This window comes from Ylistrum balloti, unplaced genomic scaffold, assembly GCF_031769215.1.
Source record: "Ylistrum balloti isolate Yb309-2 unplaced genomic scaffold, AGI_CSIRO_Ybal_v1 Utg370230, whole genome shotgun sequence".
Classification (NCBI taxonomy): domain Eukaryota; kingdom Metazoa; phylum Mollusca; class Bivalvia; order Pectinida; family Pectinidae; genus Ylistrum; species Ylistrum balloti.
The window spans coordinates 363,910-388,658 of NW_026782190.1; the positions used below are offsets into that span (position 1 = coordinate 363,910).

At 37.6% G+C, this 24,749-nt stretch overlaps 1 protein-coding gene across 1 annotated transcript; it reads left to right on the forward strand.

The window, feature by feature from the left end:
• Positions 1-1,025: 1,025 nt before the first annotated feature.
• On the forward strand, positions 1,026-18,431 carry LOC132552024 (neuronal acetylcholine receptor subunit alpha-7-like). The gene is made up of 9 exons (XM_060216170.1): positions 1,026-1,107; positions 6,476-6,621; positions 8,787-8,831; positions 9,135-9,244; positions 11,693-11,946; positions 13,897-14,091; positions 16,337-16,423; positions 17,464-17,573; positions 17,982-18,431. The coding sequence occupies exons 1-9, from the start codon at positions 1,026-1,028 to the stop codon at positions 18,429-18,431; spliced, it is 1,479 nt and encodes a 492-aa protein (XP_060072153.1).
• The last annotated feature ends 6,318 nt before the right edge of the window (positions 18,432-24,749 follow it).

The following is a 24,749-nucleotide window of genomic DNA, read 5'->3' on the forward strand; positions in this document are numbered from 1 at the left end:
TCCTATTTTAGATAAATAACTAAACAACCAAGAAACGTTATTACTTAGCCTTTTTTTTACACGTCTGACGGAATGAAATACTATTCGATAACCTTGGCACGGCTCATCCAAGTCAACATGTACATCTGAATGGAATACTATTGATTAGGTCGCGGTTAATGATATGTATTACTACTATTGAGATATATATCATTAGACATGATTAACATGACCTACTTATTGCCTATCTTGACTCTATATTCGACTAGCGTTGTTTAAATCTTGACCGAGGTCTTTGAAAACAAAACAAAAACCAGCGTCGTTTTGAAGTTGATTTAATTAAGTAAATATCTTCAGTTGTGATAAAATTTAAACGAATGCGTGTCCCTTTGTTGTTAAAGCACGTGCAAACGTCGCGATGATTCTCTATGAAGTTGTCGCGCGTGTCATTTATGGCTTTAGATATATATAGATGATTTAAGTTAATAAAATAAGTGATACACCACAAAGCAGTAATTCGAGTGATCACAGGCAATGAATATTTGGATATCATCAATGAACATTTATTAGTGACTTTGGTAAAGTAATAGTGTGATATATCGTTATACATCAACTGAAAAAGAAAAACGTAGCATTGACTTATATTTTAAAAGTCGAGGCGTCCATGTCACGCGCATGCGCAGACCGAATAAACACTTCTCACAAGATTATTGTAATAGATATATATGCCTCTCTAACCTCTACAACAACCAGTTGGTCAAACGGAGAGAGAGAGAGAGAGAGAGAGAGAGAGAGAGAGAGAGAGAGAGAGAGAGAGAGAGAGAGAGAGAGAGAGAGAGAGAGAGAGAGAGAGAGAGAGAGAGAGAGTATATAATTTCCATTAATATGTTAATTTTACACAATGCACTCACACTTGTATTGCAGTTACAATAGGTAATATATATATATATATATATAGACCAAGTCCACGCTATTGTTTGAGTGATTTAATTTTGTTTGTTGCAGGTTGTAGTAAAGAGGATGTATATCTGTACGTGTAAACCGTAATGCACGCATGGAAGGCGATGGAGAATACCCGCCTCATCCGCTTGGAGATGGCGCTGCTGGTGATCATCCTGTTCTTCAAAGGTATATATCACACCTGTCATCATTGTCATCAGTTTTCTCCGTTCATTCCAAACATACAGGTTCCAGGTGATCACCCCGTTCTTCAAAGGTATATATCACACCTGTCATCATTTTTTCCGTTCATTCCAAACGTACTAGTTCCTGGTGATCATCCTGTTCTTTAAAGGTATATATCACACCTGTCATCATTTTTTGCTTATGTGTTGTATTACCCCTAGGCCTAAAGGCAGTAAGTAACAGAAGAGGAAATTAAGAGCCTACGTTTCCTTGAAAATGTAGAACGATATCTGGGTTTGAAATACAGCAAACATGAAATGTAGCATGCTCATCAACAGTTCTTGTTTATTAGGAAAAAAGAGGAATGTATTCCGATAAAAAAAAATAAACATACCAGTGAGATGGTAGATGCACCCGAAGTACCCAGTATCCGAACCAAACATAGTATACGCGATCTCAGCTTTACCAACTATCATTACCAAAAGGTCAAGGAAACAGCTGTTTGATGTAGTTAATATTGTGTATATGTACTGATCTTAAGGGTGTATAATATATAGTGTTGAATCCAAAATTCATTCCTAATAATAAATCTGAGACACTATTCCATATCCGTGATACAAATAGACTGCTGAGACCCATTGCCACTCATCTTTGTCTTGCTTATGCTTTAGAATTGCCTGAAACTATTTTGCCAGGAAGTATAAAATCATGATGGCAACAATAATTAGATATACGCCTATATATGTATATCTGATCAATTAATTTGTATTACAATGGCTACTTTTCAAGCACTGTATTCAACACAAACATAATATTTTGAGCTTTTTTAGGTTCCCATCATTTGTGCCATCACACATGTATATGAGTTTATAAGTTTAGGATGCAGAAGGTGTCCGCACTCCATAATGATTTTGGTGGGTGATACAACACGCTGATGTAGTAGTATCATACTGTTCTGCATACGACAATAATTCATATACACAGAATACTAATGAAAAAGCAACATGTCAGGGTATTCTATTCTTAGTTTTATTAAGTGAGCGCTGCATGCAATAATGCCTATTGTTGACATTCAATATATTTATATTCAATATAATATACATATGTATATATGGTTCACACGCTATCTACCATTTTCTTCCATTGTATAAAATAATACGCTTTAAACATTGAATCGTGCTGCATGCAACCATTGAATATTTGGTTGTTCAAGGCTTCACAACAGTCAGAGTTACATCATAAATAACATATACATTATTGACATATTAGCATGAAACATGGGCAAGATATGAACAACGGAAAAATATACACGGAGACCTTGAAACATACACGGAGAGTAAGACCAGGTGTTCCGATAGGCAACGCGCTTTCTGTAAAATCTGGATCATTCCAAGTAAGAAATGTTGTGTTCGCAAATGAGAAGAATGTGAACAGCGGGGACATGTTTGTGTTTCTATATCATTGAACAGCAATAGAGCCACTGAGAGCATTAAACACGGGAAGAAAGAATAGATAGGAAAGACAGGGAAACATCAGCATCCTTATTGGTGCAATTGGAGAAACATGCTTAGCTTTGTTTCTTACGTTGCTTTGCTTTGTAGAAGAGATAAAAAATCTCGAGGGAAGGGAGTGATATGTTGAAGTCGCCTCCCAAGTATATATTGCCATGTTAACAGATAGATGTCGATGGTTTAAGCATTGTCGTTTTTATAGGTACACGTATAACTGTTATTGGTTAATGTTAGTAAACGGTGGTTGTAACAAGTTGTATGTACTCTTCTGTGTTAATACACATGATAGCCATCCCTTTATTCATCTCTAAGGCCATACCAATTAGTTATATTAGATTGATGAAAAAGGCTCGATTATAAAAACACCAATCCCGTGTTACACATGCAACATCGTTCTGACTTTAACTGGACAGTTGCACGACAGGGAAGTGCCGTATGGAATAAGATCAATCATGCAACGTCATCCTTACCGTATAAGGATGGGTAAGTATGTGATCAACATTAAGCTTGTTTGTCATAGATCAGATCGCTTCGAAATGCTTTGTTCTCGTCAAGCGGAAACAGTAATCTGGCTAATGAAAATCTGCGGAATGACAAGTCGATTTATGAGGTTGTGAGTCAACATGTGTGTTGGTATTTATGATTATTTGTGTTTTATCTTGTATGTGACAATATGTTAAGGACATATTTAATATGAAACACGTTGTGATGAAGGCCGAAAAAGACATGTCAGTCATACTATCTGGCATTGTTTGTTGTTGGTCATAAAAATAAGTTTATCCCCTAATCCCTACCATCTACGGAGGTTCTCAGCTGTCTAACCCTGAACATTGTCCAGCTATAGGGACGGACAGAGAAATCCCTACCATCCGGGGAGATTTTTGACTGTCTAACCCCGAACATTGTCCAACTATAGGGACGGACAGAGAAATCCCTACCATCCGGGGAGATTTTTGACTGTCTAACCCAGAACATTGTCCAACTTTAGGGACAGACAGAGAAATCCCTACCATCTGAGGAGATTTTTGACTGTCTAACCCAGAACATTGTCCAACTTTAGGGACAGACAGAGAAATCCCTACCATCTGAGGAGATTTTTGACTGTCTAACCCCGAACATTGTCAAGCTATAGGGACGGACAGAGAAATCCCTACCATCCGGGGAGATTTTTGACTGTCTAACCCAGAACATTGTCCAGCTATAGGGACGGACAGAGAAATCCCTACCATCCGGGGAGATTTTTGACTGTCTAACCCAGAACATTGTCCAACTTTAGGGACAGACAGAGAAATCCCTACCCTCTTAGGAGATTTTTGACTGTCTAACCCAGAACATTGTCCAGCTATAGGGACGGACAGAGAAATCCCTACCATCCGGGGAGATTTTTGACTGTCTAACCCCGAACATTGTCAAGCTTTAGGGAAGGACAGAGAAATCCTTACCCTCTGAGGAGATTTTTGACTGTCTAACCCAGAACATTGTCCAGCTATAGGGACGGACAGAGAAATCCCTACCATCCGGGGAGATTTTTGACTGTCTAACCCCGAACATTGTCAAGCTTTAGGGAAGGACAGAGAAATCCTTACCCTCTGAGGAGATTTTTGACTGTCTAACCCAGAACATTGTACAACTTTAGGGACGGACAGAGAAATCCCTACCCTCTTAGGAGATTTTTGACTGTCTAACCCTGAACATTGTCCAGCTATAGGGACGGACAGAGAAATCCCTACCATCCGGGGAGATTTTTGACTGTCTAACCCAGAACATTGTCCAGCTATAGGGACGGACAGAGAAATCCCTACCATCCGGGGAGATTTTTGACTGTCTAACCCAGAACATTGTCCAGCTATAGGGACGGACAGAGAAATCCCTACCATCTGAGGAGATTTTTGACTGTCTAACCCAGAACATTGTCCAGCTATAGGGACGGACAGAGAAATCCCTACCATCCGGGGAGATTTTTGACTGTCTAACCCCGAACATTGTCAAGCTTTAGGGAAGGACAGAGAAATCCCTACCATCCGGGGAGATTTTTGACTGTCTAACCCAGAACATTGTCAAGCTTTAGGGAAGGACAGAGAAATCCCTACCCGCTGAGGAGATTTTTGACTGTCTAACCCCGAACATTGTCAAGCTTTAGGGAAGGACAGAGAAATCCCTACCATCCGGGGAGATTTTTGACTGTCTAACCCAGAACATTGTCCAGCTATAGGGACGGACAGAGAAATCCCTACCATCCGGGGAGATTTTTGACTGTCTAACCCCGAACATTGTCCAACTTTAGGGACGGACAGAGAAATCCCTACCATCCGGGGAGATTTTTGACTGTCTAACCCAGAACATTGTCCAGCTTATATTATTATAAATATCTACAATCATTTTGTTCCAATCCCTCTGTAGTTGTAAAATGCACAAAACACAGGAGAGTCATATATTTTTTTTCCACAAATCATAACATTATGATATTTTTTTATTTCAGTATAAAAACGATATTCCATAATACCAATATATACTTTGAATAAATGGTTTCTACATTTCAATTTATTGTGGATTATGTTACGTAGAAAGTCTGTTTGTTGTATTTATCGTCCTGCGAACACCAAGTCATTTTGAGGTAAGGTCTCCTTGTGGTAACCGATGGCTACCCCAGTGTTCTTCAATGAACAGCATACGGGAGGCCCGTCGTTTTGCCATCCACGCCAATCAAGATAAATACTTTGACTGAAAGATATAACCACATTAGCAGAGACCGGTTATTTTTCCGGTTTCTTGATAAACACAAACTGTCAAGTTTAGGGAAAGTCGAAGCTTAACTGGTAACGTAATTTCACGCTCTACCAACGTGAAGTCTTTATGTTAAACCTACATTTCACTTCACACCTCACTATAAAAATATCAACATAAGGGAAAATGTTAAGCTTCACTATAAGAAATTCACCATGTCTTGTTAAAGTGAAGAAACGAATGGCTCTCCACATTCATCATTGTTATATAAATACTTGTCAAGAAAACACGTATTGCTATGCCTGGTGACTCCTTTCTCATATGTTTTTTTAATCAATGTTGTCTACCCCATGCAGGAATGACGGGTTCGTGTATTACATAATATTACATAACATGCGTTATGATTAAGGAACCAATTTCGGAATGTCTAATTTACAAATGCTTTGACCGTATCGGAAGTGTTTCCGTGCCTAGGTGTCAATCTATCTGACAGAAAAGTGTGGTGGGTAATACCTCATATTTTAAAAAGAACAAGCAATTATCATTGTATGCGAATCCGAAATGAACCACACGTGTTTTTTTTTATTAAATTCCTTTGAAAGCTTTTCTAGTTCCTGTCGTAAAAATGGACACAGTTTTCAGTGTTTTAATGTTCGTATAGATTTTCTAATGAAATTGTTGCTCGTAAGACATGATATAGACGTAGCGGAAATAAAATATAGAATAGGAGACAGCTTGGATATTACGAAATAAATCAGTTACACAAGTATATTGTCACATACCAGTACGAGGTGAGTGTAGCTGGTTACGCATGACTGACAGGACAAACACAGAATAATTTTATGGTATCATTTAATGTCCGTTATAGAGAAATGTTGCATTCACATTCGCTACAATATGTATACTTTAATCAGGAAATTCTTCAGTTATCCTTTACATATATAAGTAATTGTGTTGGTTTAAGTCTATGTTTGTTCCTGTTAAAATACATTGTCGGAACCATCTATCATTTTTATCTGGTATGAAATATTGTTACTGTTTTCCGTACCTGTTTCACGTTCTACATAAATTAATGTTTGTATGTTTCTAATTACGATGTATGTGTTCTTGATTACTATTTGTACTTTTGTGGACAGAGACGCTACAGGGAACCAACGAGAAGCGCCTACTGCACTACCTGTTTGTTGAAAAGCACTACAACAACCTAGAGAGGCCCGTGGAAAACGAGTCCCATGCCATACAGGTCCAGTTCAGCGTCGTACTTCAACAGATCATTGACGTTGTATGTATTCTAGAGTACACAAAGATAACCCAATATCTCTATTACATGTTAGTCCTTCTAATTGTTCCTACCACATAAAAAATAATGCCAGGCAAGACTACAATACTAGTACAATTAAAAAATAACTGGCCATCTATATTCCCTGATAGCATACTAATCTCTCTTTCTATCACTTCGTCCATTTGTTGAAATATCTGTGTACCACGATACTGTACTACAATACTGTACTGTACTACAATACTGTACTACAATACTATACCACGATACTGTACCACGTCTTTGTACCACGATTCTGTACTACAATACTGTACTACATCACTGTACCACGATACTGTACTACATCACTGTACCACGATACTGTACTACGTCAATGTACCACGATACTGTACTACGTCACTGTACCACGATACTGTACTACAATACTGTACTACGTCTTTGTACCACGATACTGTACTACAATACTGTACCACGTATTTGTACCACGATACTGTACCTCGTCTTTGTGCCACAATAGTGTACTACGTCACTGTACCACGATACTGTACTACAATACTGTACCACGTCTTTGTAACACGATACTGTACCACGTCTTTGTACCACGATACTGTACTACGTCACTGTACCACGATACTGTACTACGTCACTGTACCACGATACTGTACTACGTCACTGTACCACGATACTGTACTACAATACTGTACCACGTCTTTGTAACACGATACTGTCCCACGTCTTTGTACCACGATACTGTACTACGTCACTGTACCACGATACTGTACTACGTCACTGTACCACGATACTGTACCACGTCAGTGTACCACGATGCCGTACCTCACATTTCTGAACCTTGAATCTCCACATACATCCACTCTCCCCTACGTTATACCGTACGGCCCTGTGTCCTACAGTATGCCAACTTTCTCCTTAGATATGCCCGAAATCCCGCTGTACGCTAACTTTGCCCTGATATATCATGCTAATACAAAAAAGATCCTTAATCCTTCGTTAGGCCAACTTCTCCTTGGTTTGACTACATGCACATTCTGCTGGTACACAAAATTCCTTAATCCTTCGTTACGCCAACTTCTCCTTGGTTTGACTACATGCACATTCTGCTGGTACACAAAATTCCTTAATCCTTCGTTACGCCAACTTCTCCCTGGTTTGAAAACAGGTACATTCTGCTGGTACACAAAATTCCTTAATCCTTCGTTACGCCAACTTCTCCCTGGTTTGACTACATGCACATTCTGCTGGTACACAAAATTCCTTAATCCTTCGTTACGCCAACTTCTCCCTGGTTTGACTACATGCACATTCTGCTGGTACACAAAATTCCTTAATCCTTCGTTACGCCAACTTCTCCCTGGTTTGAAAACAGGTATATTCTGCTGGTACAAAAAGTTCCTTAATCCTTCGTTAGGCCAACTTCCCCCTGGATTAAGAACAGGTCCATTCTGCTGGTACACAAAGTTCCTTAGTCCTTCGTTAGGGCAACTTCTCCCTGGTTTGTGTATATGTACATTCTGCTGGTACACAAAGTTCCTTAGTCCTTCGTTGGGCCAACTTCTCCCTGGTTTGTGTATATGTACATTCTGCTGGTACACAAAGTTCCTTAGTCCTTCGTTAGGGCAACTTCTCCCTGGTTTGAGTAAAGGTACATTCTGCTGGTACACAAAGTTCCTTAGTCCTTCGTTGGGCCAACTTCTCCCTGGTTTGTGTATATGTACATTCTGCTGGTACACAAAGTTCCTTAGTCCTTCGTTGGGCCAACTTCTCCCTGGTTTGAGTAAAGGTACATTCTGCTGGTACACAAAGTTCCTTAGTCCTTCGTTAGGGCAACTTCTCCCTGGTTTGAGTAAAGGTACATTCTGCTGGTACACAAAGTTCCTTAGTCCTTCGTTATGCCAACTTACCCTGGTTTGTGTATATGTACATTCTGCTGGTACACAAAGTTCCTTAGTCCCACTTTTTATGCTAATACAGTCCTACTCTACACTTATCTACCCTTCTGGGACGGCAATATCTATAATATATACGCTATCTCGTAAGAATATTCGATAAATTATTGGTTGTGTATGATTGTAATTTAATGTTTATTCAATATTTTCCATTTTTAACTTTATTTAATGTAGCGATAATACATACGATCATATATATTTCAGGACGAGAAGATGCAGATTCTTCATTCTAATGTCTGGCTGAATATGGTAAGTAATCCGCTTTTACAATAAATACATGATGTAAGAAATTTTTATACCAAAAATGGACTAATGCATATAACTGTCCGACGGTTCCTGGAGAAAAGTGAACTATTTACATGGGCTTCCCGAACAAATCAGTACATCAATTACAGACCTTGAAGGTCATCGTTGGCAGCAATGATAAACAAACCATTCCATAAATTTATGAAATTGATCTATGTTTTTCCGTGTCAGACGGTTGATAGGGTAGACCAAAAGACCAAACGTCCATGAATAATAATCTTAACGTGTATGCGCCTTTTTGTACAGAAATGGAAGGACTGTAATTTGGTTTGGAACCCCGAGGAATTTGGTGGCATAACATCTATTAGAGTTCCCGCCGCTAAGGTCTGGAAGCCTGATATATTGATGTACAACAGGTAATAACGCAGTTGGGGGGAATTAATGATGCACAGCATCATCATAAAGCACCGGAAATGTCCTCGTTACTAGGCCAGATGTTGAAATATGTTAATATATACGACACGGTAGATAGGTAGACGGTTTCCCTGACCGAGAGAGGATTAGGGTAAAATATCTAACATCGTTCTCTGTTTTTAATCACAGTGGTAGAGTCGAAATTAAGCTTGATTCCGTTGTTGTATACCTTGTTCTCATTTGAGAACTTGATGTTATTTGCTTGGATTGACCAAGATTTATATAGCGGGTGTCAATGAAGCTGAAGACGCTAACACTTCCGGAACACATGGTCTTATTCTTGTACTTTTTTCTTGTCTCCATATAAATATTCCTTTTGTTCAGATTTTGCCTTAGTTATATTGAATTTTAGTTCGGATAATGATTTTGTTGTCATGTTGGTATTTTCTTGTTGTTTACCGAAAACATGTTCTACTTTTCTGGTATTTACATGTAGCAAGGGAAATACCATTTCTGAGTGTTATGACGCTTCACAACACCCAGTACAACTTGCATAGATAATTAAAGATTTACAAAAAAATACGTTGAATTAATTGTAGACAGTGATCACAGCAAATGTATCGATGATTTTTTTAGTGGGAGAAAAAACGATGATTTTCTAAGTTGCTGATTAACGTCTTAACAAATGTCCGGGAGATTGTGACAACAGATGATGGGAACATCTGTGGTAATATCACATTACAACATATAATCATTAAGTGGATACTGTAACATAAAGACCAATCCGATCTAATTATACTGACAAAAAGTTTAACAAGGTCTTGGCACTCAGTCATTAACAACAGTAAAGAAAATGCCAACATATCAACAGAATCATAAGCTCGAATTCAATAAAACCAGGTGTTCCGCAGGAGTAAGAGTCTTTTGTTTCATCGACGACACTTACCGCGTATATATAGGTCAATCCAAGTAAGTAAAGTCACTTTTCATAATGAGGACATGCTAAATAAAAGTGTAACCAACAGGTTTACAACTGAGCATCAAACACTCCTAACATCATACTACATCAGGAAACAGACTATGTCCAGCAATATGTAATCAGTACCGATGATTTAAATCTTGATTTGAGTTCGGGACAGATCTAAAATTCATGACATCCCCCTCTTTGGCCGACCTCAATACTGCGATGAGAAGCGAGATGTTGCCGGGCAAGGCCTATGAATGACTTTATTTATCTACAGTCCTTTCATTGCAATACAATGACTTCTTGAATAGTATCAACTGTTTCAAAGTATCACTGAACTGAAATGTCAAACTGTAGGTATGTTAACCTGATATACTATTCATTCCATGACACTGACCGTGGTTGAGCATGCTTCCTGGAGTATCCCATTTAGTTTACTGGGTCAAATAGGGATTACCTACAACAAGTGTTCAGTATTTTTGTCTGTCACGACCTTCAGAAGGAAGCTTTCTTTGTCGCCTCTTACGTTAAATACCTTGAGTAAAGCATGTGTTGCTTTGCCTGTAGCGATACGACTAGTACACAATCAAATTAGCCAGTCGATACAAAGAACAAGAAACCAGGTGTAAAGGAAAATTAAAATGCCACAGAGGAAACCAATCATATTCGGAGATGTAGGTAAATTGCTACTTATCAAGGATACGTCATTTTTATTGGAATGGCGGTTTGACGAGACTTACGTGTTTCACAAGAAACATTAATTAATCATTGGAACTCTTGGTAATACCTATGATGTGTCACAAAGTAGGTTTTGGAACACCTGGTAATACCTATGGCATGCCACAGAAAGGTTTTAAACCTGAAGTATTTTACAACATTTTCCTCAGAGAAATATACAAAATATCACATTGATAAAAATGTTATTTTTCGTAATATCATTTTTGGGGCTATGCTACATAAACCTGTATTAAGGATGTGCTCCTCTGAGAAGTCAAAATAATTCGCTATTAAATTTTTCTGGCGAAAATTTTAAGACAAAAAATCATGTGGAAATGCTTAGTTTACATTTAACAAGCTTTAATCTCCATAGTTACCAAAAATGAAACTGTTAAAAAATGATGTAATCTTTAATTTGACCGTCTTCTAGTATTTTGATACTTTAATTTTTGATGGAGAAATTTTCTATGATACTTTAATTAAAAACGAGGGAGTCTGTGTACTTATCTTTTAGCATTTTTCACTGAAATAGTCAGTTTTTCCAAGATCAATAGCCATCTGAAACATTTATTTTTTAACAACCAGAAAACGTTATTAACCGAATGACATCGTTTTCTACTTACAAGTATAACTACAGATACCAAAAAGTCAAAGATATTATGCTGGAATTCATTTAATATTGAATTATGTCTTACTTCCGGTCAAAACATCAGAGGAGTATCCTTGAGATCTATATCTTGTAGAACAGTCAATATGCTCTACGTTTCAGTGCCGATGAGGCGTTTGATGGGACCTTTCACACTAACGTCATAGTATATAGCGACGGCAGCTGTTCATGGGTGCCTCCGGGGATGTTTAAGAGTACATGCGCAATCAACATCGCATGGTTTCCCTTTGACGAGCAACGGTGTACAATGAAATTTGGATCATGGACGTACCCTGGACAGTTATTGGATCTACAACTGGAAAGTGACAAAGGAGATACCTCAAATTTTATACGTAACGGCGAGTGGAAACTTCTAGGTAGGTATCGTGTCCGGCGACTGGAAACTCACCGAGAATATATGTAATTATATCCCGGAGAATATATGTTATCATATCCCGGAGAATATATATAATTATATCCCGGAGAATATATGTAATTATATCCCGGAGAATATATGTAATCATATCCCGGAGAATATATGTAATTATATCCCAAGTTCCAAGTTCCAAGTTCTTTATTACCTTGAGTCGTGTGACTCATTGGTTAAAGCAAACAACACATAGACGATTTACAAACATATAACAATATACAAAAAACACAGAAACAACACAAACCCGGAGAGAGTAAACTAGGCTATCAATAATTATATCCCGGAGAATATATATAATTATATGCGGTTTTCTATTAAAATGCAAGCTGCCTTAATATATTTAGACAAGTTTGTTATTTCTTTTGTATTGTTTGCATTTAAGAATTCTATCAATTTAAACATACTAGGTTTTTTATAATAGTATCTTTTCAAAAATTTTCTTCTGAGGTTCGAATAACAGGGACATTTCAATATAAAATGGAATTCGTCTTCGATATCATTCAAATCACAATTAGAACATATTCTTAAATTTCTTGATATATTTTGATATCGGCCTTTTTCTACTTTTAGATTATGAGAAGATAGTCTTATTTTTGTAATTTCTCTCAACAATTCCCTAGGTATTGATTTTTTCAGATAGCTTTGTAAATCATTATCATGATAAAGATGAGTATAAATTTGTCCTTTCGAGGAAGTTCTGATTTTTTCTTTACACTCTTGTCTAAACATATCAAACATTCTTTCTCTGATTATATTATAATGAACATCCGTATTGTTTTCTGACTCCCAAATATAACCTAAACCTAGATGATACAGCTCCCGGAGAATATATGTTATCATATCCATGATATGGTTTGAAGGGCACCTTATTATCATACCCATGATATGGTTTGAAGGGCACCTTGTTATCATACCCATGATATGGTTTGAAGGGCACCTTATTATCATACCCATGATATGGTTTGAAGGGCACCTTGTTATCATGCCCATGATATGGTTTGAAGGGCACCTTATTATCATTTCTACTTAATTTTACTGATTCAGGACAAATCCATCAACGGTTTAGGAGTTATGACAAGCATACATAAGTGTTATTGCCAGAGATGATGAAACTGCTATTTTACATGTCGGAAATGAAAGTTCAGGTCGACTAGCCCAGTTTGCTATAGTCTAAGATTAGTGATATTCACTGTAGGTGTATTTGGTATTTCAGTTTTTATGCATTCTCATATGGACCTGTTAATTAAAAAAAAAACATGTTACGGTATGTTGATTCTTGACACTTTACATACCAGCGTTAGTTTACATATATAACGTATTGCTTAAATTAACGATATCAAACTGCATGTACATGTAACAATCCAGCGAGATACACGACCTCGTCCAATAGTATCGTGCTGATGTCCTTATTACATTCTTGTCTTGGAAATGTTGAACTTTTCTTACATTTCCATGTCAACAGAAAAACAAAAACAGACATCATCAACTATTTACCTCGGGGATGTCTAGGCGTCGGCTCTGTCAGATTCTGGTGGTGACGTTAATTCGACATAGTCTGTTACACACTCGCGGACTGCAGTCTGGCTATTGTGAAACTAATAATTTGTTTTTTTCCATGTGAATTCATGTTCGTAATTTCCTAGACCAAACGTTCTTCCAGCTTAGTTTAAAAAGTGAAGCATGACAGCGAGAACGTCACGTAAGGAACATTGGACTATGTGCGTAATATTAATAAATCAATAAATGATTTAGGTATTTACTTAATAAGTCAACTTTCTTTCCCTGTCAGTTAGATTGTTTAGTTGACATAAGATTTAATATGATATTTATGGATTTTGAGATTTTTTTTAGATACATTCTACAAAATTAAGGGCATATTCTATAAAATTATTTGCAGGTGTACCGGCGGTGCGGAGCGAGCGTCACTACGAATGTTGTCCGGAGTTCTACATAGACATAACGTTTACCATTCACATCCAGAGGCGTACTCTCTACTACGGCTTCAACATTATCATCCCGTGTGTCCTTATCTCGTCCATGTCATTACTACTCTTTATGTTACCGCCGGACTCAGGCGAAAAGATATCCCTAGGTAATAAACAAAGTCATACTGACGCTTAACATAAAGTACGTCAACCGAAACGTCTCATCTCTTACGGGACGAAATTATTTTTACACGGACATACACAAATTACATGTCTTCTTAACCGATTTAAATGCATTTACTTAGAGAAATGCATTCCAAATGCGCAACTTCCAGAGCAGTGCCAGCGCCCTACAATACTGGGGATCAAATATCGAAGGAAAAGCAATGAAAAGGATTTTTTTACATGTTTGAAAAGGCGAGAGTTAAAGGCACAACACTACGCCCTATGCGCTTTGCTAGTTAAATTCATCTTTAGTGTTGAAAGATGATATCATGTCATTTTTCTTTGACCTCCATGAAAGACGGACAAGTACAAAGCAAAATGATATGATAATCCGCCAAACAGAAAAGAGGAAAAACTGACAAATCTAGATACACGAAAAAAAGAGAGAGAGAAAAAAAAGGGAGAAATGTACAAAAGTTTTAAGGACGGTGCCTTTCATTCGGTTCATGCAGTATTCGTACTCGATTTCGAACATTTTCTTTCATTTTCCTGTCCTACACTTCCTCGATTTTAGTCTTCTAAATGATGCAGTATATTTTGTCGCATGGTTGCATGGCGTTTTTTAAGACAAAGTGAAAATTTATTAGCAACCTGACATCTGTACGAACACTTACAATGTTGACCCTTGTCATGGTAAACAATTATGACAGATAGTTGTTATGACATTGAGTTTGTCACCCCATTAGTAATTGTTGTACTATCAAATGTCTGTCAGTCGTTGGCGTGTTAATTTCTCTTCCCTAGGCCGTTGAATTTCACTTTATCAAAGAGACGTTCTGATAAAGGTAAAGTTGCCAAAAGAATGCAGCATAGAATCGTTATATGATAAGGTAATATCCGAAACATTGCACCCTTTATGGACGTACGTGAATAGCTTTAACCGTGAGTCTGTCGTTGCCGCCATCGAGGCTTCTACACAAGCTGCCATTTGCAATTCAATTCGTTTGAAATATTTAAATTTTGCAGTTTGGAAAACAATTTGTTTCCTAAAGCTAGAGTTTCAAGACTTTTAACTTTTTTCATTAGCACTAAATCCCCTTGTTAGTGTTGTGTCTCTAACTCATTTTTTTAATCAAAATTAAAGAGATTATACTAATGTTGTTTTCACTGATAACGAGGCATTGAACAATGACCAATGTCTGGTGTTCTTCTTTCTCGTGATTAGGCGTTGTATTGATCTGTAATCTTAGTCACATAATTTCAGGTAAACAAAGGGCCAAGGGAGGTAAGTCTGTCGTAGACTTCACAGTAATATTCCTGCCATAGATATTTTACTTCTCTATAAACAAACCACCATCGATTGACAGACATTTGCTCATTCTTGTTGCTGCCTGGAATTTTACCGAGGTCACCAAAGCATCAACTCTTTGATCAATTAGATACTAGATAATTTTACAATGGACAGAAATCTGAGTAGCAAAATTGTTTTCATACATTTGTTTTGTAGCATTGTTTTAAACTCGCTTTATGTTTTTTTAATCGTTTGTGTTCCACTTCACACGTCACAGATATAACAATGATAAACCAACTATTGGTTCACACTCTTGTTAATATTTCATTCAGAACACATTTGTAAATAATTCGTTTTGTAATGAAAAAAAAACAACAAAAAACAAGAAATAAATGATGCAGCCATATCATAATGATTAAATAATCTAGGTGATGATAAGTTTTTATTTTGACATTGGATCCGTTTCCGGTTTCGCCGACTTTTATTGCAGTGTTGTGTGTGTGGTATACACTACTAACTCATTGGTGTCTCTGATGATGCTTTACTATGCTTGTAAATCCCTCTAGTTGCTACCCCAGTCCTACATGTGCGTTGTACTAACACTTTTTCCATATTCATATTACTACATGTCTTTAAGTTGTTATACGTTTTTCGACTGTTATTGAGGGGTCACTTTCTTCAAACGTATATTTCATATTTAAAATGTATATATCACTTTATACACGTGAGTCCGTCATTGTTATATTCTTCAATTACAGATGTGTACTTTAAGATTTCATCAGGAAAGAAAATTGAATTTTTTATTTGCGATTTATATACAGACATGTTAGTAAAACACACCTACATGTACCTGTTCCTTAACATGTGTTCATCTAATCCATAGATTTGAAAATCATGATCCGAAATTGTCAGACGTATGCTTCATTTCCTTATATGTTGCTTGATTTTGTGTTTAGGTGTAACGATCCTGCTGTCATTGATGGTGTTTCTGTTACTGGTGGCGGAGACCATGCCCCCAACATCAGACGCAGTGCCACTGATAGGTGAGGACTAATGTCAAAATAATGTCATTCATTGGAGAACAAGTGTTCAACAATTTGTAGCAAAATAACCAGCAGTTCAGAAACAAACACAGACAATATGTAGCCAAATAAACAGCAGTTCAGAAACACGCACAGACAATATGTAGACAAATAAACAGCAGTTCAGAAACAAACACAGACAATATGTAGCCAAATAAACAGCAGTTCAGAAACACGCACAGACAATATGTAGACAAATAAACAGCAGTTCAGAAACATACATGGACAATATGTAGACAAATAAACAGCAGTTCAGAAACACACACAGACAATATGTAGACAAATAAACAGCAGTTCAGAAACATACATGGACAATATGTAGCCGAATACACAGCAGTTCAGAAACATACATGGACAATATGTAGCCGAATGCACAGCAGTTCAGAAACACACACAGACAATATGTAGCCGAATGCACAGCAGTTCAGAAACATACATGGACAATATGTAGCCGAATACACAGCAGTTCAGAAACATACATCGACAATATGTAGCCGAATACACAGCAGTTCAGAAACACACACAGATAATATGTAGCCGAATGCACAGCAGTTCAGAAACACACACAGACAATATGTAGACAAATAAACAGCAGTTCAGAGACAAACACAGACAATATGTAGCCGAATGCACAGCAGTTCAGAAACAAACAGACAATATGTAGCCGAATACACAGCAGTTCAGAAACACACACAGACAATATGTAGCCGAATAAACAGCAGTTCAGGGACAAACATCGACAATTTGATGTGTTAAATCAGCAGATAGTTTTTTGCATTTCTTATCGAACGATCGATAAAGATTACTCAAAACCGCTGATAATGCAGAATTACTCTTGTGATCACACCTTGACTTACAAAGAGGTAGTCATATTATGCTACAACAGACAACAGTAAGTATGTAAGGTTTTTTATTATTTCTCCGACGTCAATCTTATTTCTGTTCGCTCTCTACTTTCTTTGTAACCTTCACTTTTTCTATTTGCCTGATTTTATTTACAGGTATATATTTTTGTTGTATAATGGTGATGTGCTCCCTGTCCGTCATGTTTACCGTAATTGTGCTCAATTTCCATTACCGAGGACCTGATACTCATCGTCTTCCTGACTGGGTAAGTCACAGATGTAAATTGTCCCAGGTATAAAACTCACAGAATTAATTCATCCTGGTAAGGCAGTTTACAGACCTGTGCTGGTAAGTCGTAGGTGTAAAACTTTACTGTAATGTATGTCAAAATTTCTGGGTTCTCGGTACATTAGATGCATATATTGATTGGTAGAATTCATTTTAAAGACAGCACTTAGGCAATTCAAAGAGGGAGCTTCCTCTCGGCGGTTTGCACGAGTGTTGTCAAGTCAATTTATAAGTTGTGTTCGGTTTCAATAAATATGTTAAATAAATAAAATAGAAATTTAATTGAAGTGTGTTGACAGTGGCAGATCTAATTATATGACATGTGTATGTTATTCATTCTCCGTTTCGTCATCTGTGTAGGAATAATCTAATGTTATATCTACAGGTGCGGAAATACATAAACGGTTGGCTAGCGGCGGGTCTTCAAATGAAAAGACAGAACCGAGATCAGAAAGATGCTCATAGAGATATAGTTCAAAGGTCAAGACTACGTGACGTAGTGCTGCAGGATCGGCAGTCTCGCAGTCTGCTTCCAAATGTTGTCGAGACGGATGATGACTTAAGATATGAAAATGGATCGTATGCTGCTAATTCGGGTGTAAAACGAGAGGAAACCTCTCTGATAAACACTCAGCGTTGCGAACTGGTCTCTATTTTGAAAGAAATAAGAAAGATAACTATCCGGTGTAAGCGAGAAGAGGAAGACATGGAGATGAGGAGTGAGTGGCGATTCGCCGCTATGGTTATAGACAGGTTGTGTTTGTGGATCTGTGTTACATTCACACTTGCTTCTACAATGGGAGTGCTTTTCTCTGCCCCACATCTTATAACGTAGTTCAAAAACTTCCAGATCTGCAACATCGTGATCTAATGATCGTGATGGACATGTTTTGAAAAGGTGTTGATATAAATGTCCAGTATCTACTTCTACACGGTGTATCACACTGTCAGTGTAATGTCCAGTATCTACTACTACACAGTGTATCGCACTGTCTGTCACTGTAATGTCCAGTATCTACTTCTACACGGTGTATCACACTGTCTGTCACTGTTATGTCCAGTATCTACTTCTACACGGTGTATCACACTGTCACTGTAATGTCCAGTATCTACTACTACACGGTGTGTCGCACTGTCTGTCACTGTAATGTCCAGTATCTATTACTACTGTAACTGTAATGTCCAGTATCTACTACTACACGGTGTGTCGCACTGTCTGTCACTGTAATGTCCAGTATCTACTACTACTGTCACTGTAATGTCCAGTATATACTACTACACAGTGTATCACACTGTCTGTCACTGTAATGTCCAGTATCTACTACTACTGTCACTGTAATGTCCAGTATCTACTACTACTGTCACTGTAATGTCCAGTATCTACTACTACACGGTGTACAGCACTGTCTGTCACTGTAATGTCCAGTATCTACTACAACACGGTATATCACACTGTCTGTGACTGTAATGTCCAGTATCTACTACTACTGTCACTTCTACTACTACTGTCACTGTAATGTCCAGTATCTACTAGCACACGGTGTATCACACTGTCACTGTAATGTCCAGTATCTACTTCTGCACGGTTTATCACACTGTCTGCCACTGTAATGTCCAGTATCTATTACTACTGTCACTGTAATGTCCAGTATCTACTACAACACGGTATATCACACTGTCTGTCACTGTAATGTCCAGTATCTACTACTACACGGTGTATCGCACTGTACTGTAATGTCCACTTCTACACAGTGTATACTACTGTCACTGTAATGTCCAGTATCTGTCACTCCAGCACACGGTGTATCGCACTGTCTGTTACTGTAATGTCCAGTATCTACTACTACACAGTGTATCACACTGTCTGTCACTGTAATGTCCAGTATCTACTACTACTGTCACTGTAATGTCCAGTATCTACTACTACACGGTGTATCACACTGTCTGTCACTGTAATGTCCAGTATCTACTACTACACAGTGTATCACACTGTCTGTCACTGTAATGTCCAGTATCTACTACTACTGTCACTGTAATGTCCAGTATCTACTACTACACGGTGTATCACACTGTCTGTCACTGTAATGTCCAGTATCTACTACTACACGGTATATCACACTGTCTGTCACTGTAATGTCCAGTATCTACTACTACTGTCACTGTAATGTCCAGTATCTACTACTACACGGTGTATACACGGTGTATCACACTGTCACTGTAATGTCCAGTATCTACTACTACACGGTATATCACACTGTCTGTCACTGTAATGTGTCTACACGGTGTATCACACTGTCACTGTAATGTCCAGTATCTACTACTACACGGTGTATCACACTGTCTGTCACTGTAATGTCCAGTATCTACTACTACTGTCACTGTAATGTCCAGTATCTACTACTACACGGTATATCACACTGTCTGTCACTGTAATGTCCAGTATCTACTTCTACACGGTGTATCACACTGTCACTGTAATGTCCAGTATCTACTACTACTGTCACTGTAATGTCCAGTATCTACTACTACACGGTATATCACACTGTCTGTCACTGTAATGTCCAGTATCTACTACTACTGTCACTGTAATGTCCAGTATCTACTACCACACGGTGTACAGCACTGTCTGTGACTGTAATGTCCAGTATCTACTACTACTGTCACTTCTACTACTACTGTCACTGTAATGTCCAGTATCTACTAGCACACGGTATAGCACACTGTCTGTTACTGTGATGTCCAGTATCTACTACTACTGTTACTTCTACTACTACTGTCACTGTAATGTCCAGTATCTACTACCACACGGTGTACAGCACTGTCTGTCACTGGAATGTCCAGTATCTACTACTACTGTCACTGTAATGTCCAGTATCTACTACTACACGGTATATCACACTGTACTTCTACTACTACTGTCACTGTAATGTCCAGTATCTACTACCACACGGTATATCACACTGTCTGTTACTGTGATGTCCAGTATCTACTACTACACAGTGTATCACACTGTCTGTCACTGTAATGTCCAGTATCTACTACTACTGTCACTGTAATGTCCAGTATCTACTACTACTACACTTTCTGTCGCTGTTAAAGGGAGTCAACTCTTTGTAATCTTCAACATCGACCTAGAGGGGGAAAATGAAGGTTTTCTATTTGTAAATAATTTTTTAAAACAAATATTAGAAATTAATCAGATTGCTGTGTTTAATGGCCAATGTGGTTCCAAACTGTGAATTCACTAAATAGCCTTACAATCAATATGTGTACTTAGCGCCCGTCACTGAAACGCTTCGAGAATACCACTAAATATGTTCATGGCTGTAGGTTGTCTGGAACACATATAACACAAAATACCACTAAATATACATCATGGCTGTACTTAGGACTGGACCCCAAACACTCGAGAATACCACTAAATATACGTCATGGCTGTACTTAGGACTGGACCCCAAACACTCGAGAATACCACTAAATATACAACATGGCTGTACTTAGGACTGGACCCCCCCAAACACTAAATATCGAGAATAACTAAATATACATCATGGCTGTACTTAGGACTGGACCCCAAACACTCGAGAATACCACTAAATATACGTCATGGCTGTACTTAGGACTGGACCCCAAACACTCGAGAATACCACTAAATATACGTCATGGCTGTACTTAGGACTGGACCCCAAACACTCGAGAATACCACTAAATATACGTCATGGCTGTACTTAGGACTGGACCCCAAACACTCGAGAATACCACTAAATATACGTCATGGCTGTACTTAGGACTGGACCCCAAACACTCGAGAATACCACTAAATATACGTCATGGCTGTACTTAGGACTGGACCCCAAACACTCGAGAATACCACTAAATATACGTCATGGCTGTACTTAGGACTGGACCCCAAACACTCGAGAATACCACTAAATATACGTCATGGCTGTACTTAGGACTGGACCCCAAACACTCGAGAATACCACTAAATATACGTCATGGCTGTACTTAGGACTGGACCCCAAACACTCGAGAATACCACTAAATATACGTCATGGCTGTACTTAGGACTGGACCCCAAACACTCGAGAATACCACTAAATATACATCATGGCTGTACTTAGGACTGGACCCCAAACACTCGAGAATACCACTAAATATACGTCATGGCTGTACTTAGGACTGGACCCCAAACACTCGAGAATACCACTAAATATACACCATGGCTGTACTTAGGACTGGACCCCAAACACTCGAGAATACCACTAAATATACATTATGTCTGTACTTAGGACTGGACCCCAAACACTCGAGAATACCACTAAATATACATTATGTCTGTACTTAGGACTGGACCCCAAACACTCGAGAATACCACTAAATAAACGTCATGGCTGTACTTAGGACTGGACCCCAAACACTCGAGAATACCACTAAATATACGTCATGGCTGTACTTAGGACTGGACCCCCAAACACTCGAGAATACCACTAAATATACGTCATGGCTGTACTTAGGACTGGACCCCAAACACTCGAGAATACCACTAAATATACGTCATGGCTGTACTTAGGACTGGACCCCCAAACACTCGAGAATACCACTAAATATATACCATGGCTGTACTTAGGACTGGACCCCAAACACTCGAGAATACCACTAAATATACGTCATGGCTGTACTTAGGACTGGACCCCAAACACTCGAGAATACCACTAAATATACGTCATGGCTGTACTTAGGACTGGACCCCAAACACTCGAGAATACCACTAAATATACGTCATGGCTGTACTTAGGACTGGACCCCAAACACTCGAGAATACCACTAAATATACGTCATGGCTGTACTTAGGACTGGACCCCAAACACTCGAGAATACCACTAAATATACATCATGGCTGTACTTAGGACTGGACCCCAAACACTCGAGAATACCACTAAATATACACCATGGCTGTACTTAGGACTGGACCCCAAACACTCGAGAATACCACTAAATATACACCATGGCTGTACTTAGGACTGGACCCCAAACACTCGAGAATACCACTAAATATACACCATGGCTGTACTTAGGACTGGACCCCAAACACTCGAGAATACCACTAAATATACGTCATGGCTGTACTTAGGACTGGACCCCAAACACTCGAGAATACCACTAAATATACATCATGACTGTACTAATATAACTTAGTACTTTTCGTTTGAAACGTTTTTACGATTCTTTTTCTGCAAGTTTATATCACTGATCTTCCAAGTCTACATAAATGTATCTCAGTTTGCTATCCTGATTACTTATCAACTGTTTAATCAGATGTGATAATAATTATTTTGTTTTCATCGATTGTCCAAAACCGACGTCAGTATGCTTAAACCTCGACATTAGGCGGAGGGTTATTTTTATACTACTTAGTCACGTGTACATACATACATACATACATATAAATATATATATATATAGGATATTGTGGCTAAAGTATATGTTATTGTAAATATGATGTTTGGAGAAGACATTTTTATAGAATACAGAAATGTTGGATATAAGTTGTTTGTATATTGTAATAGGTACATTGTTGTGTACAGCTAGATATCAACAGTCACGTGGTGTGTTATCTAGTCATTTCAAGTAAATTTAATGTAAAATGTTAACTTTTTCAATAAGACCGAAATTACTCATCACATTTGAAAATGAATTGATTCTGAATTCTGATCTAAATCGATCGAGATACATAATCTGTTTAACGACTGACAGGGGCTTTAATTAATGCATCTTCAGAGGTGATTTTATGAAAAGATATTGCAATTATGAGTTATGTTGAATATTCCTTGTCGCTGCCTGATAGGGTATAAGACAAAAAAAGACAGACAGATCCTATTATCTATTTATTTACTTATCTATTTACTTATCTGTCAGCTTTTCAGAGGACGGACTGATTCTCTCCAGTAGGCGATGATATTTCTGAATGAGAATATTGTAAGTTTAGACTTACAGATATATTAAGTTATAATAAGTTATATTTCATTAACGGAAAGATCATGCCTAGCATTTTGTATGCTATATAGGATATACTAAAATCATGGTTCACAGCGGTCTCTTATTTCCATTATCGAAATTATAAATAGTTTATATTTCTGTCAAAATTTACGATGGACGCATTTAATTTTTCCGACCAGGTCGAAAATGGACAATTCATTTGATATCATGAAAGATTTTGTAAGTTCCTAAAGTCATCTAGAATGAAATTTATAAAAAACAGTTATAGCTAGTAATTTCGAAGGGAGACTTAGTATGACAGTGTAATTCATCGATAAAATGCTGACCATGTGATTTAATCAAACGACATCTATTCTGAACGATAAAATAGGCTTTAAAAACGACCTGAATCGCATGCCGACTCTTACGTTTCCGTAAAATAAATATCAATTATACAAATTCTTGCCGTCTTTCCTAAGAATTTTGATTTTAAGAATCAGTCAACATGACACAGAATTGATTGTATATGATTTTTACTTTAATTTGATAAAACCCAAAGTATATACTGTGAGGTGGTATTTACATGTATCGATTGTATTCGTTTTGTAAATATGTACTGGTAGAGGTATCCCATATTTTGTACGTATGACTGAAAAATATCATTTTTACATGTTGTTATCGTTTCTTCTAATTTAACATATATATTCATAAGATGTTTATTTCATCACCTATATGTAATAAAATCTTTCTTCATTTAGCTGGCTGTGTTTTACTTTTTAAAAGTTCAAAACTACCGAGAGTTTCCTCCCTTTGCACATACAGACGTCGTCTGAACAGATTGGCAATGCTTTATAACACATGGTATGCAATATATTTATTTACGATAAGCATGAAATCATGGAAATAGATGTCAAATCGTGTATCAAATTGTCCAAGTGACTCATAAAGATATCAACAATTGGAAACTTATTGAAGAATTACTGACACTATTAATACAGATACATGTAAAACGAAAATCGCAGTATCGGTGATAAGGAATGGAATTTACAGGTAAGGTCAAAGGGGGATAAAATGTACAAATTACATGAACTAATGGGGCTATTTACTCTTTTAACACTAACAGAAAACAATTAATTACATTACAATAAAAAAGGGAAAAAAGGAGAACAAGTAT

What these genes read in the sequence shown, in the direction of transcription:
- LOC132552024 (XM_060216170.1), top strand. Translation starts at nt 1,026, where the DNA reads ATGCACGCATGGAAGGCGATGGAGAATACCCGCCTCATCCGCTTGGAG. An exon ending in GATATATTGATGTACAACAG is followed by an intron (nt 9,245 to 11,692) that starts GTAATAACGCAG and finishes TCTACGTTTCAG; the next exon opens with TGCCGATGAGGCGTTTGATG. An exon ending in CGGCGAGTGGAAACTTCTAG is followed by an intron (nt 11,947 to 13,896) that starts GTAGGTATCGTG and finishes AATTATTTGCAG; the next exon opens with GTGTACCGGCGGTGCGGAGC.